Consider the following 22,748-nt stretch of genomic DNA (forward strand, 5'->3'; position numbering starts at 1 on the left):
TACCTATATCAGACTGGCGCAAGTTCTTCATAGACTTATTATACCCTAGGTAAAACTTGTTTTTGAAATCTAACTTCTAGTCATAGATAGTGGTTGTATTGAATCCATTCTATTCAGCTCATTAATGACGCTTTCCAATTATGACCATGTCCCAATGATAGTTCAATCAAAAGGTCATCACTTCGCACCAGTGTACTTTAAAGAATAAACACCCCGCTCAATGCTGTTCAGGAGGATGTTGCCGCTCTTGAAGTAAGGATAAACGCTCCAGCTTCCAACGAACTCAACCTTACCACCTTCGGCATCGTCATCAGGGTGGCAGTCAAAGAAGCCGACCTGCTTGAACTGCGCGCCGGTGGGATCCTGCTCGACGGAACTCACATCCACGATGCGCAGGCCACTGCCGTAGTTGGACTGGTAAGAGAGGCCATTGAGCACGTACTGGTTGTGGTCGATCGATTTGACGGGAGACTGGTAAATCCCAGTATGCTTGGGCTGAGCGAGATCGCGGATGTCGAAAATGTAAGTTGTAGTATGTCCGTTGGCGGCCACCCCAGTCTTGTCCATCTCGTCGAGCTCGTCATCAAGCAGCAGGTACGACATGTTCTCCATGTTGGTAAGCCAGCCCTGATGAGTGTAGCTGGAGCCAACATAGGGAGTCTTGGAGATTTGCACCGGAGATTTCTTATTGGTGACGTCGACGATGGTCAGTGTATCCTCGTTGTAGTTGAAGCAGATCTCGTGTCCGTTGTACTTCGCGTCGGGCCCCTTGTAGATGACACATTGTGCTGTGATTGTTAGTATAGGCATTCAATGATCAAACCTAGCGACGGCTTACCATCATGCACATAGCCATCCTGGCTCACACAGCCGGGCGAAGTTGGCTTCGCGGGATTGGAAACATCCACCATCCACAGGCCTCCGGCGCAGCTAAGGGACCTGGTGGTTCCAACTGCATAGATCATGTTTGTCTCCTCGTGAGCGACGATATTGTGAGAGCTTCCAAAGCCGCTGTACCAGGATTTGAGATCGCGAGAAACCGAGAATGTGGTAGGTTTTCTTGCACTCGTGCGTAGGAGCTAGCAATGCCGCGTACAAGGTCAGCTATCCATACTCGACAAAAGTCGATCGAGGTGAACATCACTCGACACACCTTCTTCAGATCAAACACCTGGAGCCCGTGACCAGAGGCCTCTGCTCCAATGTAAACATGGTCACCAATAACCTTCATGTCTCTCCACACGCTAGGCTCCGTCTGAGTTGGCAGCCGTCCGACGTAGTCGAGACTCCCATCCGCATGTACTTCAACGAAAGCCGTGCCGTCAGTTTGACCAATGATGCCAAATTCACGACCATTAGCCGAAGTCCATCCTATACGTTTTGGTGAGCCTTGTGGGAGACGTTTTCAGTCAGGAATCATACCCCAGATGTCATTTCCCTCACGGGTCGTGCTGCCCATAGCCTGATGACTGAGAAAGCCAAGCAGATCGACATTCTCACACGAGTACTCTCCTGCTTTTCCATTGACACACTTCTGGCTCCCCAGATCAGGATACTGGTTTGCATTGAAAAGACCTTGAGCCCTAGATCTCTCTCTCTGCTCGACCTTGACAGACATGAGGCGGTCCATGGTCGACTCGCCCTCTCGAGAGGCCGCAGCGGCACAAGCCAGTGACAACAGCGAGAAAGCTGTGATCTTCATGTTGTCGAGGTACTTTGCTCTCTGCGTATTATGCAGTGATGCTCTGAGAATGATGGAATCTCAAAAGTAGATGCTGCTATCTACTCTGCTTTTATAGTCGACTTCCTCTCCTGCCAAACAATGCCAAGGCATTCTGTGAATTCACCTCCTTCGCCTCTCCTTCGCCAAGTATTCACACATTGCACTTTTAGGAAGGTCCTTAAGAAGGTTGTTATTCACAAACATTGCATTGACCTTTGGCCGACGGATATAGACGGTGATATTGATAGCAATCTCCCCGCATTCAGCAGATAAGGTTCTAGTAAGCAAAATGGAGCGTGGATGATTAGCTGGATATCTTCCCTGTATCAATGCAAGGACACGAAGAGTCTTGGGTTGCAACGATAATGCACCTGCTTACTTTGAAATCATGCTGGTTGGACTAGCGATTTTTCCAACAATAAGATAGCCTGACTCGGCAAGCTTGGCTTTCCTGAGTGCAGCCCAATCAACGCTCTGCAGAATGAACTTAGACAAGATATATCCAGGGCCCAGTTATGCCAGACACTATGAAGATCTTTCCATTGATGGACAAGAAGCCGGTCAAGGTCTTTCTAGAGATTAGTTTTCCTTCCTCTCGCAATCATGACCCCTTCACACCTTGCCTTGGCAGAGACAGGGGCTCAGGGAACAAAGACGATTGGTCTCTGAGGCTAACAATATCCGCTATTGATGCAACTTGAGAATGTCATGTTTTGGCATGTACAGGGTCTTTTGGCAGAGTACCCCGACGGTCAGCGGAGAGGCCCATACACAGAGAGACTCCAGATCCCGTTCCACGACGATTATGCTGGATAGTCAATGGCGAAACCATACCATAGGGTGAGCGATGCAATCACAGAAGATTGGAATTATAATCAGATGCTACCGTTCTCAGTATGCCCCTCGAACTTCGACCGATCCAACTCGAGATATCGAATCTCCGGAGGTGGGCCAAGAACCAAGGCAATGGCGGGAAATGCTGGCTTGTCAAGGACTGAGACAAGCCAAGAGGCGAGCTTGAGTCATCTCCCGGCTCTTATCAAGGTCTTGTGTAACGGAGGCCTGTGCATACTAACCAGGTACGATATGATCGATTGCGTTGTTACGTTATAGGATGGATTGTGCTGTGTCATTTGCACAAGACTTTCGTCGTGGTAATGCTTCCAGCCTGCGGAATCGCCTCAAGCTTTGTTAGTACGTTCAATAAACAGTGGCGAGAAACATCAGGGAAAATGGAGAATGCATTGAAAATTGCAGCTTACAGTCCTCATGGCTTTCCATCATGTCATTCCTATGAAGCCGCCGAGCAAAAGACAACGCAGCGGATGTACCTGCCCCATATTGTCGGTCCATTTGTACCCCATTCCATCCCTCTGGTCACGCCTGAATCTTTCGAGCCATGCGTGGAGTTTCGTCAGGAGAGTGTCTTGAACGGAGGAGAACCCAAACCGCTCTGAAAACACAGCCCAGCGAAGAGAAACCCCGGAACTCGACCCAGCTGAGCTTTCGATGAGCGACGCGCCATTTTTCGGGGACAGAAGAGAGGAATCTGTATCAAAAGTGACGTCTGTCAGTATGGACTTTGATGCTTGAAGGGTATAACGAAAGCTGTCGAGCAACGCGACTGTACCTCATATTGAAATCAGGCTTGGAGCGGGCGGGTCTTCCTGCCTTCTCCATACCTAGGTCCTATCTCAAGGTAGTAAAGAGAAAAAAGAGGCACCCCTATGCTAAATACAGAGACTTGGGAGTATCGACGTTGGGTATTCAGGAGGCTACCAAGTGACAAAAACGAGGAAAACAAAGGTTCTCAATGCTCGTTCTACCATAATCCCGTTTATTCCCTTAGATCTTCTTGGTGTCAAAGCCATCAGAAGCTCATCCAGTCAAACTGATTCTAGATCTAGATCTCGGTGGTTTGTGGCATGTTCAATTAAGAACTAATATTAGATATCGCAGCATCGTTTCTATCAGCGGATTGCAAAGACATGGCACGGCTTTCGTCGAAAGACCGTCACGCATATAAAGTGTATATTGACATGGCACACGACACCAAATTATCTCGAGAATGTTCACTACCACGACCCTTGACGGAGTATTTCAGGCCCCTTCGTCGACCTTCTGTTCTGTCTCGTACGGCATTGGCACCTTCCGGGTCTCTCCATCCCTCTCCCTTATCGATGCGGCGTAGATATGTGCCCTGTGAGCGATTTGGTAAAGTAACCAAGAGGACCTCTGACTTTTCAAACCTCGAATCTGGCAAGAACGCAGTCAGTCCATGAGCGATCATCCATGCAGTATAGTTTTTAGACCGCATACCTGAGCCAGCTCACCTCAAAGGTATCACATCTTCTCAGTGTAATGTCCCTCTTCACAACCGTAGGAGAACCGAGAATGTACCCAAGCCAGCAGCACGCAACAAGGATATGCATTGTGGTCTTGATCATATAGAGCAAAGGTTGTACGTTGTATTCTTTTTTTTTCAGCAGAGGGTTCGAGAAGGAGACGGTCGCATCGATAGAGAAGCCCTGTAGCTCACGATGAAAAATTGCCGTCAATTCGTAACATGTCGCTCACTGGCAAGGCTAGAAACATCTAATAGTAGCCATGAGATGTTAGCAAAGATACATCATCAACAGAAAGCAGAATACTCTTGTTGAGCTTGGGATTGTCTGCGCGTTGACGATGAAGAAGACACAATAGGCAGCAGTTGCCTTCATAAATGAAGAGGCATTCCACTCGAAAAGCATCAGGTTGAGCTCTCATGTAAAGAGCTCGAATATAAGAGAGCCGCATCTGTAAGTAGGAATCTGCGTCTACTTGTAGTAAGAGAGAACACGTGAAGGAAGGCAGGTACGACTGGGAAGAACGAATTGTTACAAAATGCCTGATTGATGAATCGACTACAGTGGAAGCAACTACCTCAAGCTACAGAAAGATACAAACAAGAAGCATATGAAAGCAGAAACAATAAAGTGTTGACATTGCTACATCTGAGTAGTATACTTTGGAAGAGTTGGAATAAGTTCATTTGCAAAGTACAATGGAAGATACATGAAAAGTGGTTGGCACTGCTACATCTGACTGCCATGGTTTGGAAGAGGCGGAACAAGTTCATTTGCACAAAGTACAATGAAAGATATATGGAAAGACAGTTAAACAAAACAAAGACAGAAGAGACATGAGAAGACAGAGAGTAAACAAAAGAAGAGACAAAAAAGATCAACACACCCTCTCACTCCCTCACTCCTCCCAATTCCCTTTCGTTGAGTTCGGTTCGTCGGGCGCTCCTAGAAGGGTTGTAAAATTTATCAGCCGGGTTGAACCGACTGCTAGGCATGGTGCTAAGGGGAATAATGACAGGGGAGGTGCATGTAGGTAGGGCAGAAGATGGGGGAGCCATGAGCGAGCAACTGTCCTTGATATTGGGAAGGTGATAGAGTAAAACCTTCAACAAGTACTTGACTGAGCTCTCTTCTTCCAAGGGGCCAGTTGAAATATCTCCCCAGAGACTGTGATACAGATGGCCGGCGCCGAAACGTTGTATCCCGGGCATGGTCAACAGCACTCTTTTGGTGTAGGGCGTACTCAACCAACAAAAGCATGCAGTGATCGGAAGCAGAGTCGTATTGAGCCGTACGGAGCACAAGGTGACACAGGTTGCCCTGAGGCCTGGGAGAGCGTACTATATCGCTTCGGCAACTCCCTTAAGTGACTCCAACTCTCGTCCACAACAAACCAGTGCACACTTCCACAAGGAAGCGAGGAGCCAGCAGGATGTCCACTTGCTCAGGCAAAGGGGAAGAGGAGAAAGATGAGAAAGGGCAAAAACAAAAGAAAAGAGCGTTTGAGGTGGGGGACCTAGCTTCTATCATTCTCAAGAGAGTCAGTGTTGTTCCAACACAAACAAGCAGACGCATGTCTTCGATCGAAGGGTTGCATGGAGGAGAAAGATGAAAAGAGAAGAAGAGAGAGAAGATGCTGCTGAGAGAGAAGGAGAGAGTTGAAGAAGAGAAGGAGAGAGTGGAAGAAGAGAAGGAGTTGGAGAGGGAAGAAGGGGGTATTTATACCTGAGGGAGAGAAGCGAATCACACTAACGCTCGTCTAGCTAAGCGAGAGATATTCACTGTCGTCGCTTGCAGAGTGACCTGGAAGCAGAAGTGAATGACGAGATGTGACTCAAGTTCTGGTGGCAGGCAGGGAATCATGGTGGTTGACCATGGTCGAAGCCCCGTCGAGCTGAAGTTATTCACTGCTCCCCCGGCAAAACCTGCCACTCCCCCAGTCACCCCATCAAAAATCAAGCGCTTCCGGGAGAAGTATCCACTGTCTAGACGGCAGAGACTCCGGAACTTGCCAGCAACTACGCAGTTTTTAGTTGTGGACCTGCTATGACCTTCGAGTTATTCACTTGTCTACTTCAGCGGAGAGCGGAGCCGGCTGCAGCTACAGAGAATTGGAGAGAAGGCTGGAGGAGTATCCACTGGATCGACGTCAAATTTTCTCAAGCATCTGACTGCTCCAGCATCGGATTCATGGTTGAGGTTAGGCAGAAAACTGCTCACCATAGTGATACTCCAGCAGAGAGAGGTCTGAAAGAGGTCCAGCCTTCGGGTACCAAACTTTGACCTCTGACTGAAGGAAGTGTGCTTGACTATGTAGGAGTGCGTGGTAGAGCTGCCTGCACCAGAGAGTAGTTGTATAGCTTTTTCTGGTATCCCAGCTCAAGTCCTCGAAGTATTAAGTTGTTCTGAGAGCTGCCTGTACCAGAAAGTAGTCGTCTAGATGCTACCTTACTCTACGATGCAACGAGGCTTTCTCTGTTTGGAAAATTGTGTACAGAACTATACGCGGGGGAAAGTACGGGGAGAGAGCGTAGTTCCATGGATCCAAGTATTTGCCCCCCTAATGCTTATGTTCAACCTAAAAGTGTATCATACATTCTCGCAGGGATCGTACATTCTAGTAGAAAATGTAGAACAAGATTGTACTTTACAGTAAATTGTCTGCTATGCGGCCAAATTACACTACGTCAATTCTACATCAAGACTTTTAGATATGTTTGGACAGCCTGTCGATGAACGTCTCCCCCCATCGAGCACTGAAGCTTGTTCAGCGGACAGCGAGCCTTATCAGATGGGGACAGACTCACCTTGTGTTAGTCTCAATGAAGTTCCTGAGGTACTCATATTTCTTCTTCTTTTCGTCCTCGCCCATTGTCACAGCTTTATAGATAGCATCTGCCATTTCTGTTGTGTTTGCTGGATGGAAACTGATACTTCCCTCTTTCATGAAGGAAGCTGCTCCCGCAAATTCCGAGAGCACTAGGACGCCATGCCGTTGTTCCTGGCAGGCAACGTATTCGAAAGACACGAGGTTCATTCCATCACGAGTAGACGTAAGAAGACAAACATCCGCGATGGAGTATAACGCCGTAAGTTCGGTAAAGGGAACAGAGCGATGCATGTAGAGGAGGGGGATTCCATCGGGAGTGGCTGTTGCGTATCACATATGTCAGTATCTGTATAGAGACTCGCTCGTGAATAGAATAGGGCCTGCACATACAATGTTTCCCGTTGATCTTCCCTGCCATCGTACTTAACTCTGTCTCCAACTCCTGGTATTCCTTGACATCCTCGCGACTCGGGACAGCGACCTGTATCAAGACCACTTTGTTCCTCAGCTCTGGGTGACGATCCAGGAAGTAGTCGTATCCCTTCAGTTTCTGTGTAAGGCCCTTGATGTAGTCCAGTCGGTCCACTCCAATGATGACCGTGATCCCCTTGTATTTCTCATCCAGCTGCTTGATCCGATCCTGCACCTCTTGTTTCTGCAACGTATCCTTGAACTTTTGCGGGTCGATTCCGACGATAAACTGATCCGCCTCGACTAATCGATCCTTGTACTGAATCCGGCCGGGAATTTCTGTTCGAGCACCTCTGTCCCTTTATCAGAATGTAACCTATGATTCAGCGAGTAGACCACTTACAAAACCTGAGCACAAGTCTGGATAAAGTTCGACTTATACTCATCCGTGTGGAATCCGATCAGGTCACTCGCCAGCATCCCCTCGAGCAGATCGTTTCGAACAGGTAGTGCTCTCCAGAAATCCCCCGCTGGAAACGGTGTATGTAAAGAGAACCCAATTGCACATGGTTTGTGTTTGTTGAGTCGCTGACGTAGAAGCTTGGGGAGGAGCATGAGATGATAGTCGTGGACCCAGATCAAGCTCCCCTTTGTAGCTGCTTCGGCCACAGCATCTGCAAACAGCTCATTGACGCGCTTGTAGGCCTGCCATGGACCATCGTCGTAGACAACCCCAGACTGGTAGTGGAGGATAGGCCAAAGGATTGTGTCTGAGAGGGACAACAGTAAGTAAGGAAAGAACGACCGACCCTTCATCAATCTCTTGCTCACGTACTTGAGAACTTGTTGTAGTGCTCATTTGCCAGGTTCGTATCCAGGAAGACCGCAACGGCATTATGCTCGTCGAGGCTTTTCGCTACTAACTCTTGATCCTTTTTCTCGGCGACTTCAAGACCAGGCCAACCGAACCAGCGGAATTCGGTGGATTTGGTCAATCCAGATAGCGATGTGACCAGGCCACCGCTAGACAGACTGGACTGATATGAGCCATCGACACGTTTGACCGAGAGCGGAAGTCGATTAGAAACGATGATGAGGTTGCGTTTCTCTTGCGAACTGTCGGGTGCCATCTTGATGCTGATCGACTCTTACCTGCTTTATAGAAGTCGTTATTGCGTCAAGGATCAGGATTGTCAGGTACGCCTACTTCCTAAGAGCGATGCAAAGAAGCGAGACTAATGAGAATACTTCTAAACAGTTCAAACCACTTTGCTGGGTCATAGAGCCGTTTTCACATAGATCACGATACGTCAGCATGAAAACCATCCTACAGGAACGGAGGCGACTGTGCAGCCATTCGGCCGCATCTCAGTTCCTATGGGTATTTGTCTACCTTACAATTGCCTCCCAGGTGTCCGGAACACAATTCCGCGCGCAGGAGAGAGAGGGCTCGGAACGGACGACCAGCCGCAGGGCCGCAAATTGCTTGTTCGGTGGCGCATGAGCCTCATTGCAGTCAAATATCGAGTTGGGAGAGATGACTGCCTATGAAGGTAAAGGTAACTATTTTATGTGGCCCGGTTGGTTATGTCCTCAGGGTCAGGGTCCGGCGTCATATTAGGATCATCGGGGCGGTTAGAAGAGCACGTTGTTGATGGTGGTCCTCCATCAATCACACACTGGCCAGTCGCTACTCTAAATCTAAACTTGAAGGTATCGGAGGCTAGAGAGATAATGTATGATATGATATGGTGAAAGTTCCATTCGCTTGCACATGAAGCACCAACTCCTGGGCCCGACACTATGCAATATACCTCTAACTCCAGTAGACGCCGCCAAATTCAAGTATTCCCCAAGCACAAAAAATGAAAGGAAAGAGAATACATTGGAAGAGTTGAAGGTATAACCATTGACGCTACGGATCCACCGGCTAATGCAATTCAGTACTCCAAAAAGAGGTCGTATGGGTAAAACAAGTAAATACCAGAAAGAAAAAATAGAAAGACGAAGTCTTATGAAAAATGTCTATTTCGTTTGACAGGACTTGGGGTACGCATGTGATTCTCGCGATCACGGCTCCGTTCTGTCACGAAATCCATCTGCGGATGCTCAAGCATCAAGGGCGCCTCGGGCTTATTGTCAAGGTTGGGAATATGTCCCTGAACGTGTTCCTCGTAGACAAGACCTGGATTATGTTGAAAAGGATACTGTGACGAAGGCATTGGCGGGTGGTGTTGACCGGATGGTTGTCGAGAGAAAGTCGGTGCCGGAGGTGCATACTCATGCTGGTTGAAGCGGTTTCTGAAGGAGCGAAAAGACCAGTTGCTGACAACGGTGACAGTCGAAATAGTAGCAAGGAAGAACATCTGCGCATAATCGGTCAGCTTATTATTGGTAAGGGAACAGAGTGAGTGCACAACGTACAATTGCTTTCCAGCTGATGGGATCAATGAAGCTGTTGATGATGATAGCCATGGTATGAGCCGACACCTTCGCCCGTCCAACCTTGGCCGGATCCCGGTTCATGCAGCGTTCCCAATTTTCGCATACCGTCTCTAATGCGGGTAATCGCTCTCCGCCAGCGCATTTATTGTCCACGTAGCTCTTCGCGCAAACAGCCATCTCAGCCAAGATTGTATCTGACACTTCCTCCGCAGCCTGCTCAAATTCAGCACGGATGGCCGAAACAAATCCGAACACCACGTAGACCGCGAGCGAGAACAATGACAAGTTCACCACCAACTGAGCCCACCATGACAGAATGCTGGGGACGTTGGGATGCGCTTCGAGCAAGGCAAAAAATTCCGAAAACGACGATAACCGCGACGTCTGTTTTCCTTCCTGCGTCCCTTTTTGTTTTGAGTTCTTCTTGCTAGCCAGTTTCCCTTCACTGCTGCTCGGCCGATCGCTGTTATCATCACTTTCCTCCTTTCGTAGTTGTAGCCCAAGCACCTTGTCCCGCCGACGTCGCTTCTGTACCCGCCTCGCCAGTGCGTTGGAGTAATGGTTCAATCTGGGAATCTCGCCGCGTCCAGGGCTAGGCGCAAACTTGCCGTACATGCCAAATAGGGAGTTCCGATGTCCTGCTTTCGCGGGCTGCTCGGGCGTATCCTCGTTGTCCGCGTTCTCGGGTGATGACATGTTCTCGGCTCCGGAGGAGAAGTCCAAGTCGAATTTGCGTGGTGTTGTGAACGCTGACTGCCCGAAAAGCGACTTGGGGTTCTTCGAAGATGGAAGTGACGGATTCTGGGAGAAGAGGAAAGGTTGCGAGTTCGGCGCTCGCAGAGCCGGGATTTCTTTCTTCTGAGGCGAGTCGAAGATCCTGTGAGGGCCTGTCTTCAGGTCAGATACTCCACGCTTCTGTAACTTAGGGGAATGGCGAAAGTCGCACGCTTTTTCTGATTGTCATGTTGCATGCTGAGCTGGTAGAAGGGTGATGTGACGTCCCCGGGTGCTCTTGTCTGCCACTCAAAGTCCATCGGACTCTCTGCTGATCGTTTCTCCATGTTGAGTGCTACTGCAGATACGAGAGATGCAGGTTTGACGATGACAAGGACGCTCGGTTGAAGACATCAATTCTAGAAAATATGCTGATAGTCTGGTCTGGCCGTCGCTCAGACGACGACTTTTATCATTCTTTGTTTGGGGCTGTGGAGTATTGCCATAACAGGTTAGTCCTACCGCTTCTAGAATCGCGTTCTGGAATCAACCATTGTTGTGGTTTTGATTGCATGAGACAACGTTCTTTGGCTTGACTTCAAGAGGAGCCTCACTGTTTTTCTATCTAAATACAGGATGATGATGCTCTAGCCTTGGGATTCAGTCATTAGTGACGGTATGTGGACTGTGGCTGCATTATGCTGCAATATAGCAGCGAGGAGCTACCCCATAGTATACTCCACATCTAAACAGCTGGCTGTATGTCGCAGTGTATCTTTGATCTAGAGATAATGCAGATATTTATTGCATCTTTCTTACTATTTTCATGGACCATCGTTTAGCGAATAGTAACAGTAAGCCTCTTTTTTGGTTGGATCTTTCTCATGTTATAGATGCCCCGCACAGCAAAAGGAATCCGTCGGTCGGGACTCGTTGGTGCCCAACTTGTTTCTTGCAACATCCTCTTCTGACTGCGACAGATCACTTGAAGCGACTTGATTATTCCTACACCAATCACAGAGGATTCTGAATGCGAACAATTATGGGTTTAATATGATACTATCGGGGTATATAACATTCTGTCTGATGACAAGAGTCATGATCACGGAGGACTAATGAAACACAACGACGCAGGAAGGACAATCCACCTGGTAGTATCGGACTGATTCCACCTACGAAATCAGAGAGACAAGCACAAACCGGTTCGAAGCATACCATCCTGAATCCAAAACCACCAATTCGAAAGGAATAAAGAAGTTCTAAACCAACTCCGGTCCCATCACCATGTCAAGCAGCGCGATCAAACGCCAAAATAGAGAAACAAGTTGAGGACGAAATGAACAAGAGAGCTCGTCACAACTGAACATGGTCCACCAGCTCGAAATCATCGTCAGCCAGATAGCCAGTTCCCATCTCGCTCTCATGTGAGATGATCTCATATGTCTTGACCAGTTTCTCGGTCTCCTTTGTCTCGAACTTCTCCACAGCCTTGTTCACGGCATCGGACAAGATTGTCTGACCAGATACATCATATGGATAGAGGAGTTTTTCTTCGTCGACGATAATGACTTCTGGGCTCTTTTCGGCTGCAACTGGCTCCTCGACTTCCTCGCCACTGGATGAGTCAGAGGTACCGGTGTCGAGGATCTCCTGAATATCATGGCGCAGGGCAATCCTGGAATAACGCGCGAGCTGGTTGAGGTTGTGCTGATTCGAACGCTTGATGACGCTGAAGTTAAGATCAGCCTGTGTTTGAGTCTATAGCATTCTTGCCTGGAAGGACAACTCACGGAATATGACGGTGCTCTGGTTTCGCAGGACGAGTTACTGGCAGGAAAGGGGGCACCAGGTTCTGCCGAGGAAGCGCACATCGGCCACCGTAAGCCCATTTGGCCTTGCGATCGTGCTGTCTCTTTGCTTCGGTACCTGCCCGTCGCAGATCACTGTTGACGAGAGTCTCAGATGCCATGGTGGTTGTTGGTGAGGGGAGAATCAACGATGAGAAGAGGGAAGCGGCGTGGGCGAAGTGGCTATAGGAGAGAGGAGGTCGGACAGTGCCTGCCGTCGACTAGGGGAAGGTTGTCTGGGAATGTTTATTAAGACAGACGCGACGAGACGAGAAAGAGATGGAAGGCTGATGAATAAGAATGGGACCAAGGCGCGATCCAAAAGTGAGTGCTTTGGTGATAGGGCTGTCTTTGTCTGAGTCACCAGAGTTGGCGTCCAGTCATCGATCAATAAATAGCAACCGCAGCTGGAACAAATCGCTCAGCACCCATGGAAACCATGGATGGAATTAGGCAATAAATCTTAAAAGAGAGAAGAACCCTTTGACAAGAAAACAGGACGAGACAGCAGTATCCAGCCGGATGACGCCAGGGTCCTTCGGCTTGAGGGAGAGGGGGCGCTCATTATCTCTGCCGTTATCAACCATCCGCATGCGCCGCAGGCAGCACGAGGACTGGATGAGGCACTGCTGATTGATCGACTGATTATTATTATCTCGGCAGTGATCGCTAGTCTACTCTACATAATAGAACTCTACTTATTATTGTCCTTATCCGCGATGCGCGATCTCCCCTCATCTCCTAGCTGTAACTCCGTAGTGATTGCTCTCTCCGCATCTCCCCCTGATCCTTATCGCAGAACTTGGAGGATCTCCCGAGGTACCTACACTTCGACAGAGGACAGTAATCCTTCTTGAACGCCACATCCAACCTCGGCCAACCATGGTTCTTGACCACAGCATCATCATAATTATTGTCAGTCACCAATTCTGGTCCCCGAGGTTTAGGTTACTTTGTTCACTTGAATCAGGAGCCACTGATGGATGTATGTCGTCGTCGTCGATCCCTTACAGCCTCAGGCACCCGTACCCAGATGACTCAAAGCAATCTGACGTAGCGTTACGCGCCGTAGACTTGATAAAGACCTCCGTACTACATAACATGCATCGATCGATCTTACTCAGGAGTCAGAAATAACTACCTTACTAGTTATGGAATGGAGTAACAAGTAGAAAATAGAAAGCATGTAAGGTGCAGTCCAACCAGTCCTCACCCTGAGCCATCTCATGTGCGAGCAATGACGCCGCTGATAGGGAGCATCGGGGGATCTGGGAGCTTATCATCTGCCTTGACGCATGGATACTATCACCCCGCGCAACGTATGACTGCATACTGCTGCTGCCTCCGGATGACTTGCTTCTGGTTCTGGTTTTGGTCAGGTGCTCGGCTGTCATCATGGTGGTGGTATGCGATGCATGAATTTTGCTTTCGGTTACGAAAACCTCATAGAACGTTCTGGTTTGGTTTCTCGTCACCTTGAGCTCAGATGAACATGTGATTTGAGTTGAGAGTGGCTGGTTGTAGACTACTTGTAGCTGGATACGTCCTATGTTTTGATGATACCTAATGAGTGTTGAGTCTGAGTGACGGATGGGGATATATATCTTGCCATCTAGCCAGATTAGCCCAGCAATCAGTAGTTTCAAGCTACGCATACTCGAAGTTTCGAATATAAAGAGTATCAGTTAAATCTCACTATACGACATGCGATTTAGCTGAAATAGAGCAAGAGGCGGGATAAGTTAACCGCGGGACAAGTGTTTTGCCTGTATTACATTCTGAAGATTCAACTTGAACTCAACCGGAGAGAGATCACCGGGTGTCTTACGGTTCTAAATACCGCAAAGCTAGATGATGGGTTATTTGGCTCTCGCCTATCGATTCTACGAAGCCTGGTTATGTTATCCTGGCGACTTGTTGAGCGCTGCCACACGCAGACATGGGCTTCTGGACGGATGTAAACAGTTAAGGCAGTCCGAAGGCATGAAGTTTGCGTTTCAGTCTTCTAGATGTCACTCTCGAAATTGTATTCATTATGTGGAAATGACAGCCAACCGTAATATCATCAAGGTGTCCAGCACCATATTTCACAGCGAATCCGTATGAGATGACCATGCTCTCCAACGCAATTTCACTCATCCATCTGCCACTGGTAATCCAACGCTTCCAGTCTGCCCTTCTTATTCCTCGCTGTAAACCATTCCTTCTCGAACCCATTCCCCCGATCCACCCCATCCCACCGATGTCCCGGACGGATCCCATACCGATTCGGCTGAAAAGCCCCCTTATACAGCGGCTTCCCCGTCACACTCGCGCCGGGCCCCTTCGTCTTCGTCAAAAACCCAGCCGCAGGATCATTCCACCGCTGCTGCGCCTTCAGCTCCTCATTCAGCGTATCGTCCTCGATCGTCCGCGCAAGCGGCATCGCCCGCGCCTCCTGTATCTGCTGCCTGCGCGCCTCCCGCTCCGCCCGCTGCACATCGCCCATCAGCGCCTCCTTCGCCGCCTCCTCCTTCTCGCGCTTCTCCTGCTCCGCCCGCCGCGCCTCCGCCCGCTTCATCGCAACGTTGATGATCCGCCCCGACGCATCTCGGTAGATCGTCTCCTGCGCCTCCGCCGGCCGCTCTCTATGCCGCGCCGCCTCGGCCTTCTTCCGTCGTTCTTGTGCAGCCACCATCGCCGCCGTCTGCTCCGCCGTCTGGAGTCCCGCCCGAGCACCGGACTCCATCCGCAGCCCTGCTTCGTCATCAGCGTCCTCCACGACAGCAGGCGCCTCGTCGTCGCCTTCGCCTCCTTCGCCACGACGAGCTGCGCTCTCCGCCGCGGCGGAGGCTAGAATCGCGTCTGCGGCGTCCCGCTCATCGTTCGCGTTCGCGTTCGCCGGACCACCCAGCGTCTTCCAATTCGATTGCTTCGTGCGGCGGAACTCCGCGCTCCGGGCGGAGGTGACGAGACTTGGCCCCTCGTCATCCTCGTTGCCGAAATTCGTCGCCGAGGTCCGTAGATCGGGCGGGTCGTCGTCGGCGATGATGAGGCCGTCCCCGGCGGTGTCGAGGGCTTTGGTCTTCTTGCGTTTCTTTTTCGGGCGCTCGGTGGATGGATCGGCTGTTAGGTAGTTTTTGGCGAGATATTCTGCTAGTGAGGAGGAGGGCATTGTGTTGGGGTCTGGAGGGTTCGGATTGTTGGAGGTTTGGCTTGAGCTTGAGCTTGGGCTTGGGCTTTTTGCTGCGCGATCTTGCTATCGGATTGATAGTCGGAGTTTCAGTTTTGCCGGTGCTCGTATCCGTATCGGGTACATCCTCATTCCCTGCGTCATACAGCAGGCAAGATTAGTCAATAGAAATGATTGTGATGATGAAGTAGATAATGGCTTAGAATCGTCTCTGGAAATTTGAAGAGGTAACTCATTGAGATGCCCCGCTCCGACGAGGCAGAATGGTGGTTCAACGCCGTTTACGAAGCCGTGCAATCCATCCCCTACGGCAAAGTGACCTCCTACGGGCATATCGCCCTTCTACTCGGCCAACGTATGCAGATCTCCCTTGACATTCCCCTTTCTCCTTTTCCATCTGCCATACCGTAGGTTTGAATCAGCTAATCGCTGTAACAGCTAGACGACCCCGTCAGGTCGGCATCTGTCTCAAACATCTCCCCACGGATACCTCGCACCACTTCCACTCGGGCAATGTGCCCTGGCAGCGGGTGATTAATTCCAAAGGGATGATTTCTCATCGGTATGTTGATGAGGTGCTTGTCTGAATTCCACGGTGCTGATTTCAGCAGGGAGCCCGGGAGTGCTGAGCGGCAGGCCGAGGCGCTGCGCCAGGAAGGTGTCGAGGTCGATGTGGACAGCATGGGTGATTTCTACGTAGATTTCGCGCGGTATGGCTGGTTTCCCGAGCATTTGCCTGGGGAGGAACCCTTGGATAGTGAAGATGAAGACGAAGCTGAATAAAAGGAGAATGTGTTCGTTCTACGGTCTCGACTGTTTGAGTTTCACTTGGTTGGTCTAGAGGTCTAGACGTGTATCTCATCTCATTCAATTGTATCCACAGACCCTTCGCAAAGAAGTCTGCTCAGTATCAACCCATAAACTTGATACCTCCGTACCACAATCGTACTCCGCAGCTGGCGTTGACAAACACAAACTCCATATAGCCCGACCGAACGTGTCATAGAATCGGTAGGAAAGTTAACGTGCCAAAGAACGAGAGAGTCGTAACCTTTCGGGCATTGCATCTAATGAGGAAGGGAGCCGGGAAGTGGCCGCGCGAGACCAACTCCGAGCAGGTTGGAAGTATAAGACAACAAGGGTGGTCAGGCTCTATGATTGTAAAGAACGGGCAGTGAGGATGAAAGAGTCCCACACTTGCTAAGAAAGGCATATGGGCATCATGCAACAAGGGAAATAAATCATAACACCCCGTCCACTGCCAAAACAGAACCAAAAGGTAATCGAAGAGGATCCACACAGAAGAGGGAAAAGAATAAATAAGTAAGAGATCGTCACTGACTCATGTCTGATATGCTTTTGGCTTTGCCTGACTCATCGCTTCTTGACTTCCGAGGCCCATCCATCGATCCCTTCGCCCTTACTACCAGGCAGTATACCTAGGTCAACACCCTTCATCCCGGGAGTGTCGCTCAGCCATTCATGAGCAGCCATACCACCGGCATTGGCACGTTTCTCGGGGGGCAATTCCAGCATCGGTAACAGGAACTCGCTGATGCGCATACTCTCTTCAACCGAGAAATGATACTTCTCTCGTAGGACGTCGGGCAAAGCCCAGTGGCGTAACCGGTGGATGTTCCGGAGTTCTCCTTTGCGGTTGAAAATTTCTTGCGACCACTTTCCGGAGAGACACAGTGATTTGGGGAAAGGACCGAGTAACTCGATGATTTGTGCAATGTGATCGTCGTCTTTGCCGTACTTTGTTCCCGACTGGGGGTCGAAAAGGTAGTCGCCTGTAATGAGCTCGAATACCTAACGGAGTTGTTAGTTGATCACTCGGTTAGGATGAAAAAGTATGTAATTTCCAAACTGACCATGCAAGCCATACTCCAAACATCCGTGCTCGCACCCCACTTCGACCCCAAGATGACCTCTGGCGAGCGGTACTGTCGCGTTTGAATATCGTTGGTGAAATGGTGACCGACCCAGCACGCATTCCCAAGGTCGGCAATCTTCACTGAGATGATGTCACACAGAGGATCCTCACTTTCTTCTTTAGAGGATGGCTTGTCGAGCGAGATCCCCGAAACCTCTCTTTCCAGCAGATCACTACCCCATGTCAGTGCATCCGACCTTCCACATATGGACCGGAATAAGTTTCCAACATACGTAGTCTTCTCCCTCTCTTTCTGCTTTTCGTCCTCCCTTATACCTAATAACTCCTTCATCGACGCGCCTTCTTGTGTAGATGTGTCTGCAGATTGTCAGCGGACATAGCTTGTGCCACGGAACAACCTGTTCAAAACGTACTGGATGATTCAATAACCTGGCTGAGACTGCTGTGTGAGTTGGAAGAGCTTTGCTTGAAATCATGATGACCGAAACTTGTGTTGAGTGGGCTGGGCAGTGGCTGACTCCCAGTGATGAGGGTCCTCCTCCGTCGCCGACCGTTGCGGTTATCCTCTTTATTCTCCTTCTTCGCTTCCTCCTTGACATATGTCTGCACAATCTGTTCCACATCGCCAATCTCAATCAGAACGTTCTCCGGCTTCAAGTCTGTGTGGATGATGCCGCATTCGCGGTGCAGGTAATCTAATCCCAGCAACACCTGTTTCGTAATTTGCTTCACCAGCGGCATGGGAATACCCCGATGGTTCCAGCGCTTGATCAGGCCAAGCAAATTTTCCCCCAGCACCTCAAATACCATGCATACATGGACACCGTTTGGACCTTTGTGTTCAAATGAATCGAGCAGACTGACAACATGTTTCCGGCCGGGGTGAGAAGGTTTCGCTTGAACGATCTTATTCAACAGCTTAATCTCATCGATAGCGGTTTCGGTGTAATGCGCGGCGGAGCGAACAACTTTGAGCGCAACGTGTTTTCCGGTGGTGGTATCGCGGGACAGCCAGACGGTGGAAAAATGACCCCAACCCAATTTGCGCACGACGACGTACCGTCCATTGTTGTATGTTTCGCCCACGGTGACCGGGTGATAACCACCCTTGCAGTAGTCCTCCGAGTCTTCCTCTTCGGCAGTGGTTTCGAGTTCTTCTCCGGACGATGAAGAGGCCGACCGCGACGGCGGAACATCATATGCGGACTTGACGGGGACACTGCCACTCATTTTGGTTAGGAAAAAAAGATCAAATAGCGCTATGGTACAGAGAATGGATGTAAGAGCTCAGAGAAAAGAGGGCACAGAAATAAAGGTTCGTGTCATAAAAAGAAAACCGGAGAGATAATGCTGGAGAAAAGCAAGAGCGAAGCATACCCCTCAGTAGTGGTGGCAGATGAATCGATGGTAGGAGAGGCGGCGTCGTTGGTAACGATCGGCTTCAGATCGGTTCCTTTTCTTCTCTTCTTACCGCCATTGCCATTTGCAGCATTCGCAGCGACGCTTGCCATTTGTTTTCCCTTATTGATGACCGCCTTGGTTATATCTACTCCGTCCATCGTTGGATATCGGAGGATCGATGCGGGTTGACGGGGGGTTCAAATCGAGAGAATCTGGAGAAGGAGGGACACAAGGTGTTGGGCTGGAGAAGGCGAAGCTGAGAGTCCAGCCAAGTTCGCTGTGTCTGGCGGCGGAGGGGCGGATTGTGCGGTTCTATGAGGGGTTGGTTCAGCGCCCGCGACCGCAACCCAATATGACGGAGGAGACTGGCGGGATGAGGGAGCAGTATAGGGAAAATATAGATGCTTAGACAAGGGGAGAAGGGGAAGAGTAAATCGTGAATCGGACGAGATATCGAAAATAAACGGAATATTCAAGGTAGAAGAGGATGTGCGTATATGACGCAAACGATCAAGGCCGAACACATATATAGAGGGGGGCCCGGGGCAATAATGGTAATAGTAACGTTCAACGATCTAAGATCCGATCGACTCCTAGCCTTGTCGATGCAAATACTCAACGGATTGCAACGAGCTAAACAGCAGAAACGAATTTCAAAGAAAAGGAGAAAGTAGAATTGCAACAATCTGGTGGTATGGTAGATGGAGATGGAGACAACAGGAATGTCCGCAAGCAGTAGCCGACTTCTTTTCGGGCGATGTTGACAAGCCAGCAATAATAATAAGCTAAACGGATGTGGCAAATCGTGACTGGGACTCGAACGATGCTAGTTTTGTACCCTTATAGGTCCGGCCTGACCAGAGCGGGATCAATCATCGCTTGGAAGATAAACTCGAGTCGTGCATTGATGATTAGGACTATCTACAGGCTTCTACGAGGTACCTAGAAGGACGAAGGGGACTCGAATAGGAACATGGCGGATGAGGGGAACGTCTCAATGATGACGATAGAACAGATTCATCCTTTCCATATATTCATCTGGTCGACAGACACTGGGCCAGGGGCTGATATCCACTGGAGTATGCACGGTGTTTCCCCGGATCCATCATGGTCGTTCCCATCAAGTAAAGTACCTGATATGGCTTACACAACTGGGTTCAACAATGTCATTCTGATTCGTTGGCTAATTGATTCCTCATCAATTGTGAAAAGTAAGGTGGTCCATGTAAGAAAATATATAAAAGGATAGCATCGACGGATTGGGCCTAGACCATTCCTTCAACATATCGCCTGATGAACCTCTTAACGCGACCATTGATGCACTTCTGTTATGTCTGATCCACCGGCGGTCGTCAACATGAATCAATCCATTCAGCTGAAGTCGGAAAATGATGTAATGACAATATTCGAGCGAGGTAAAGCTTCATGGACTGTCCCCCGCCTGTGTAACAATGCTATCAAGTCCTTGCTCAAATGCTTATTTCAATCGAGGACTTAGCACATGATTCATCAGCAACTGGCAAGGTGGCCGAGTGGTCCAAGGCGACAGACTGTTAGTAGTGCCTGCTCTCAACTTCTACCCATACCTTTATATACTAACTTCGCCTCAGCGAATTGTCGATACATCTGTTCTCTTCGGAGGCGCAGGTTCGAACCCTGCCCTTGTCGATTTTTTTTTGCCGGTAGCGGCATGTGGCGCTCCCGAGGCAACCTTTCAGGTTCAGTTGGTCAGCCTTTCCTGTGGGCCGGCACAATTTACCACATCGACACACGAAGGGCGCACACCCTCTCAAATCTACCTTGTTACCAGCCTACATGTCGGGGCAGGGGACAATCAACTGGCTTAACTGCCTATGCATCTGCTTGAATTGCTTTCTAAGGTCGTCATGTACATAATTCCATAGCTTAGCACGCCCTCATACCCCTTGGGAGGTCAGGAGCGCTGACCCGCGCTCCGTCACAGGACGTTAATCAATACTACTACTACTACTACTACTACTACTACTTAGTACATGAGCGTACATATGCATATCCATGAACATGCACCCGCCTTTCGCGAGCTGGTTCGCCTTAATAGGATCGTCTGTCGTTCATGCCCTTCCAGCTTCTCAATTGCTCGATTCCCTGTAGAATGGTTTAGTATGCCCTGCATATATTGACTGGGGACTGCTGATTTTGCAAATGTGAAGTCAAACGACTTCTGCGCAGCACTTCAGTTCTTTCGACCACCTAATGCGCAAAAGAGAGTCAATAGATACAGAGACTTCACTTGACAGTTATATTTTTCAATATATCGCCAAGGGAAGAAGATCACGTCTCTGGTATCAACGTAGACCTGAGGTATACTAGTCTGTGGAAGCAAAAGGTAGAGTAGCTTACAATCAAGGCACAAATACAATGAAGCTAAGAAAGACTAATTTTCTTTTCTTGATTTCATGGTGAAAGTCCTCGATGAATTACAGTGGATGTGCTGCAGTGTTGACGTAAATTGCTTCAGACCAATTCCACCGGAGGCCTCAGGCACCCAAATTGGGAAGGCAATGAGCATGTCAGCTCAAACTCTAAGACTTGGGGGGTGATACACAGAATATAGTATCAGCTCAAATCGTATCCAAGGATGAGAAGTCCGGGTGGACAGATATTCTCGATGAATTTTGCTGAAGTCGCCCTCTGTCATGTTAACTCTTGACTCTTGGCTTGACAGTCTTGACTCTGTCTGACAGCGGCAACGTCACCTTCTCCACACCTACATCTGGTACCTTGATCGATGATCTCTCTAGCTTTCTCGTAACCACATTCATCCACCTAGCAGCATCCACAGCACCGCCTGGGGTCCTTCAAGGGCTTCACAAGCATGTCTTCTCCATTTGATCGCCGACCGTTACCGGACTATTTCTTCTCCTCGCCTCTAGCTGCGCTGCTCTATCCCCTCCATCATCTCCTCCTCCGACTGCGCGGCCCTCCACGCCTGCCCTCGCCCGATGCCCACCCGATCCGCGTCGTCTGCATCTCCGACACCCACACACTAGAATGGGACGAGGTCCCGGATGGCGATCTGCTCATCCACGCAGGCGACCTCTGCAATGACGGAAGCATCCGCGAGATCCAAGCCACAGTCGACTGGCTCCAGAAGCTGCCTCACCCCCACAAAGTGGTCATCTGCGGCAACCACGACAGCTACTTCGATGTACGCTCCAGACGAGACGAAGACCGCGACGCTTCCTCCTCGTCCTTCGCAGCCATCTCCTCCTCCACCGCCTCCATCCGCTCCATCGACGACGACCCAGACGGCCTCCACCGCATCAACTGGGGCGACATCCACTACCTCCAACACTCCTCCATCACCCTCTCCTTCCCTCCGCCGTCTCCAGCCCACTCCGCACCCCGCCCGCGCTCCCTCACCATCTACGGCGCCCCCCAAATCCCCGCCATCGTCCCCTTCACCTCCGAACACGCCTTCACATACCCCGCACACCACGACGCCTGGTCCGGGACCATCCCCCCGGAAACTGACGTCCTGATCACCCACACCCCGCCACAGGCTCACCTGGACTTATCCCCCGTCTACTCAACAGGCTGTCCGTTCCTGCTCGCCGAGACGTGGCGCGTCCGGCCCGCGCTGCATGTCTTCGGGCACGTCCATGAAGCATACGGTAGCGAGCCGGTCTACTGGGACGAGGCGCAGAGGGCGTGGGAGCGGTTGTGTGCGACGCGGCGGCCGCGTGCTTTATACGGTCGTCTGATGTCCCTGCTTGGGTTCCTGCGGGACTTGTTTGATGTTCAGGGCTGGGTGGATGCGGCGCGCGTCATCGCGTATGGTGTGCTCGGGGTTGTCTGGGCGAAGGTCTGGGGGGGTGAGAATCGGGGCTGTGGGTGGATGGTGAATGCGGCTTGTATGTATAGGAATACGGGGCGGTTGGGGAATAAACCGCAGGTTGTGGTGTTGTAGGGTTTTGTGGCCTT

The 22,748-nt window shown here is 50.0% G+C and overlaps 8 protein-coding genes across 8 annotated transcripts; 2 read left to right on the top strand and 6 right to left on the bottom strand.

The window, feature by feature from the left end:
- Positions 1 to 177: 177 nt before the first annotated feature.
- CDV56_103637 (uncharacterized protein) lies at positions 178 to 1,702 on the bottom strand (the record flags this gene model as incomplete). The annotated part of the gene is made up of 4 exons (XM_026757256.1): positions 178 to 788; positions 839 to 1,079; positions 1,154 to 1,371; positions 1,423 to 1,702. The coding sequence occupies 4 exons, from the start codon at positions 1,700 to 1,702 to the stop codon at positions 178 to 180; spliced, it is 1,350 nt and encodes a 449-aa protein (XP_026614687.1).
- Positions 1,703 to 6,775: 5,073 nt separating this feature from the next.
- CDV56_104294 (trehalose-6-phosphate synthase) lies at positions 6,776 to 8,439 on the bottom strand (the record flags this gene model as incomplete). Its single annotated transcript, XM_026757913.1, has 5 exons — positions 6,776 to 6,824; positions 6,876 to 7,218; positions 7,289 to 7,662; positions 7,713 to 8,079; positions 8,145 to 8,439. The coding sequence occupies 5 exons, from the start codon at positions 8,437 to 8,439 to the stop codon at positions 6,776 to 6,778; spliced, it is 1,428 nt and encodes a 475-aa protein (XP_026614688.1).
- Positions 8,440 to 9,321: 882 nt separating this feature from the next.
- Positions 9,322 to 10,815, bottom strand: CDV56_104546 (putative nuclear envelope protein Brr6; the record flags this gene model as incomplete). The annotated part of the gene is made up of 3 exons (XM_026758165.1): positions 9,322 to 9,675; positions 9,734 to 10,641; positions 10,701 to 10,815. The coding sequence occupies 3 exons, from the start codon at positions 10,813 to 10,815 to the stop codon at positions 9,322 to 9,324; spliced, it is 1,377 nt and encodes a 458-aa protein (XP_026614689.1).
- A 1,006-nt stretch (positions 10,816 to 11,821) lies between these two features.
- On the bottom strand, positions 11,822 to 12,437 carry CDV56_104753 (uncharacterized protein; the record flags this gene model as incomplete). The annotated part of the gene is made up of 2 exons (XM_026758372.1): positions 11,822 to 12,197; positions 12,259 to 12,437. The coding sequence occupies 2 exons, from the start codon at positions 12,435 to 12,437 to the stop codon at positions 11,822 to 11,824; spliced, it is 555 nt and encodes a 184-aa protein (XP_026614690.1).
- A 2,009-nt stretch (positions 12,438 to 14,446) lies between these two features.
- cwc26 (putative cell cycle control protein (Cwf26)) lies at positions 14,447 to 15,469 on the bottom strand (the record flags this gene model as incomplete). The annotated part of the gene is made up of 1 exon (XM_026758597.1): positions 14,447 to 15,469. One exon carries the CDS (start codon positions 15,467 to 15,469, stop codon positions 14,447 to 14,449), a length of 1,023 nt encoding a protein of 340 aa, XP_026614691.1.
- A 258-nt stretch (positions 15,470 to 15,727) lies between these two features.
- On the top strand, positions 15,728 to 16,270 carry CDV56_105074 (MGMT family protein; the record flags this gene model as incomplete). The annotated part of the gene is made up of 3 exons (XM_026758693.1): positions 15,728 to 15,842; positions 15,926 to 16,049; positions 16,099 to 16,270. 3 exons carry the CDS (start codon positions 15,728 to 15,730, stop codon positions 16,268 to 16,270), a joined length of 411 nt encoding a protein of 136 aa, XP_026614692.1.
- Positions 16,271 to 16,861: 591 nt separating this feature from the next.
- CDV56_105161 (serine/threonine-protein kinase) lies at positions 16,862 to 18,943 on the bottom strand (the record flags this gene model as incomplete). The annotated part of the gene is made up of 5 exons (XM_026758780.1): positions 16,862 to 17,299; positions 17,362 to 17,596; positions 17,657 to 17,741; positions 17,798 to 18,603; positions 18,762 to 18,943. The coding sequence occupies 5 exons, from the start codon at positions 18,941 to 18,943 to the stop codon at positions 16,862 to 16,864; spliced, it is 1,746 nt and encodes a 581-aa protein (XP_026614693.1).
- A 2,696-nt stretch (positions 18,944 to 21,639) lies between these two features.
- On the top strand, positions 21,640 to 22,734 carry CDV56_105538 (metallophosphatase domain-containing protein; the record flags this gene model as incomplete). Its single annotated transcript, XM_026759157.1, has 1 exon — positions 21,640 to 22,734. The coding sequence occupies one exon, from the start codon at positions 21,640 to 21,642 to the stop codon at positions 22,732 to 22,734; it is 1,095 nt and encodes a 364-aa protein (XP_026614694.1).
- Between the last annotated feature and the right edge of the window lie 14 nt (positions 22,735 to 22,748).

This window comes from Aspergillus thermomutatus, assembly GCF_002237265.1.
Source record: "Aspergillus thermomutatus strain HMR AF 39 chromosome Unknown NODE_87, whole genome shotgun sequence".
NCBI lineage: Eukaryota > Fungi > Ascomycota > Eurotiomycetes > Eurotiales > Aspergillaceae > Aspergillus > Aspergillus thermomutatus.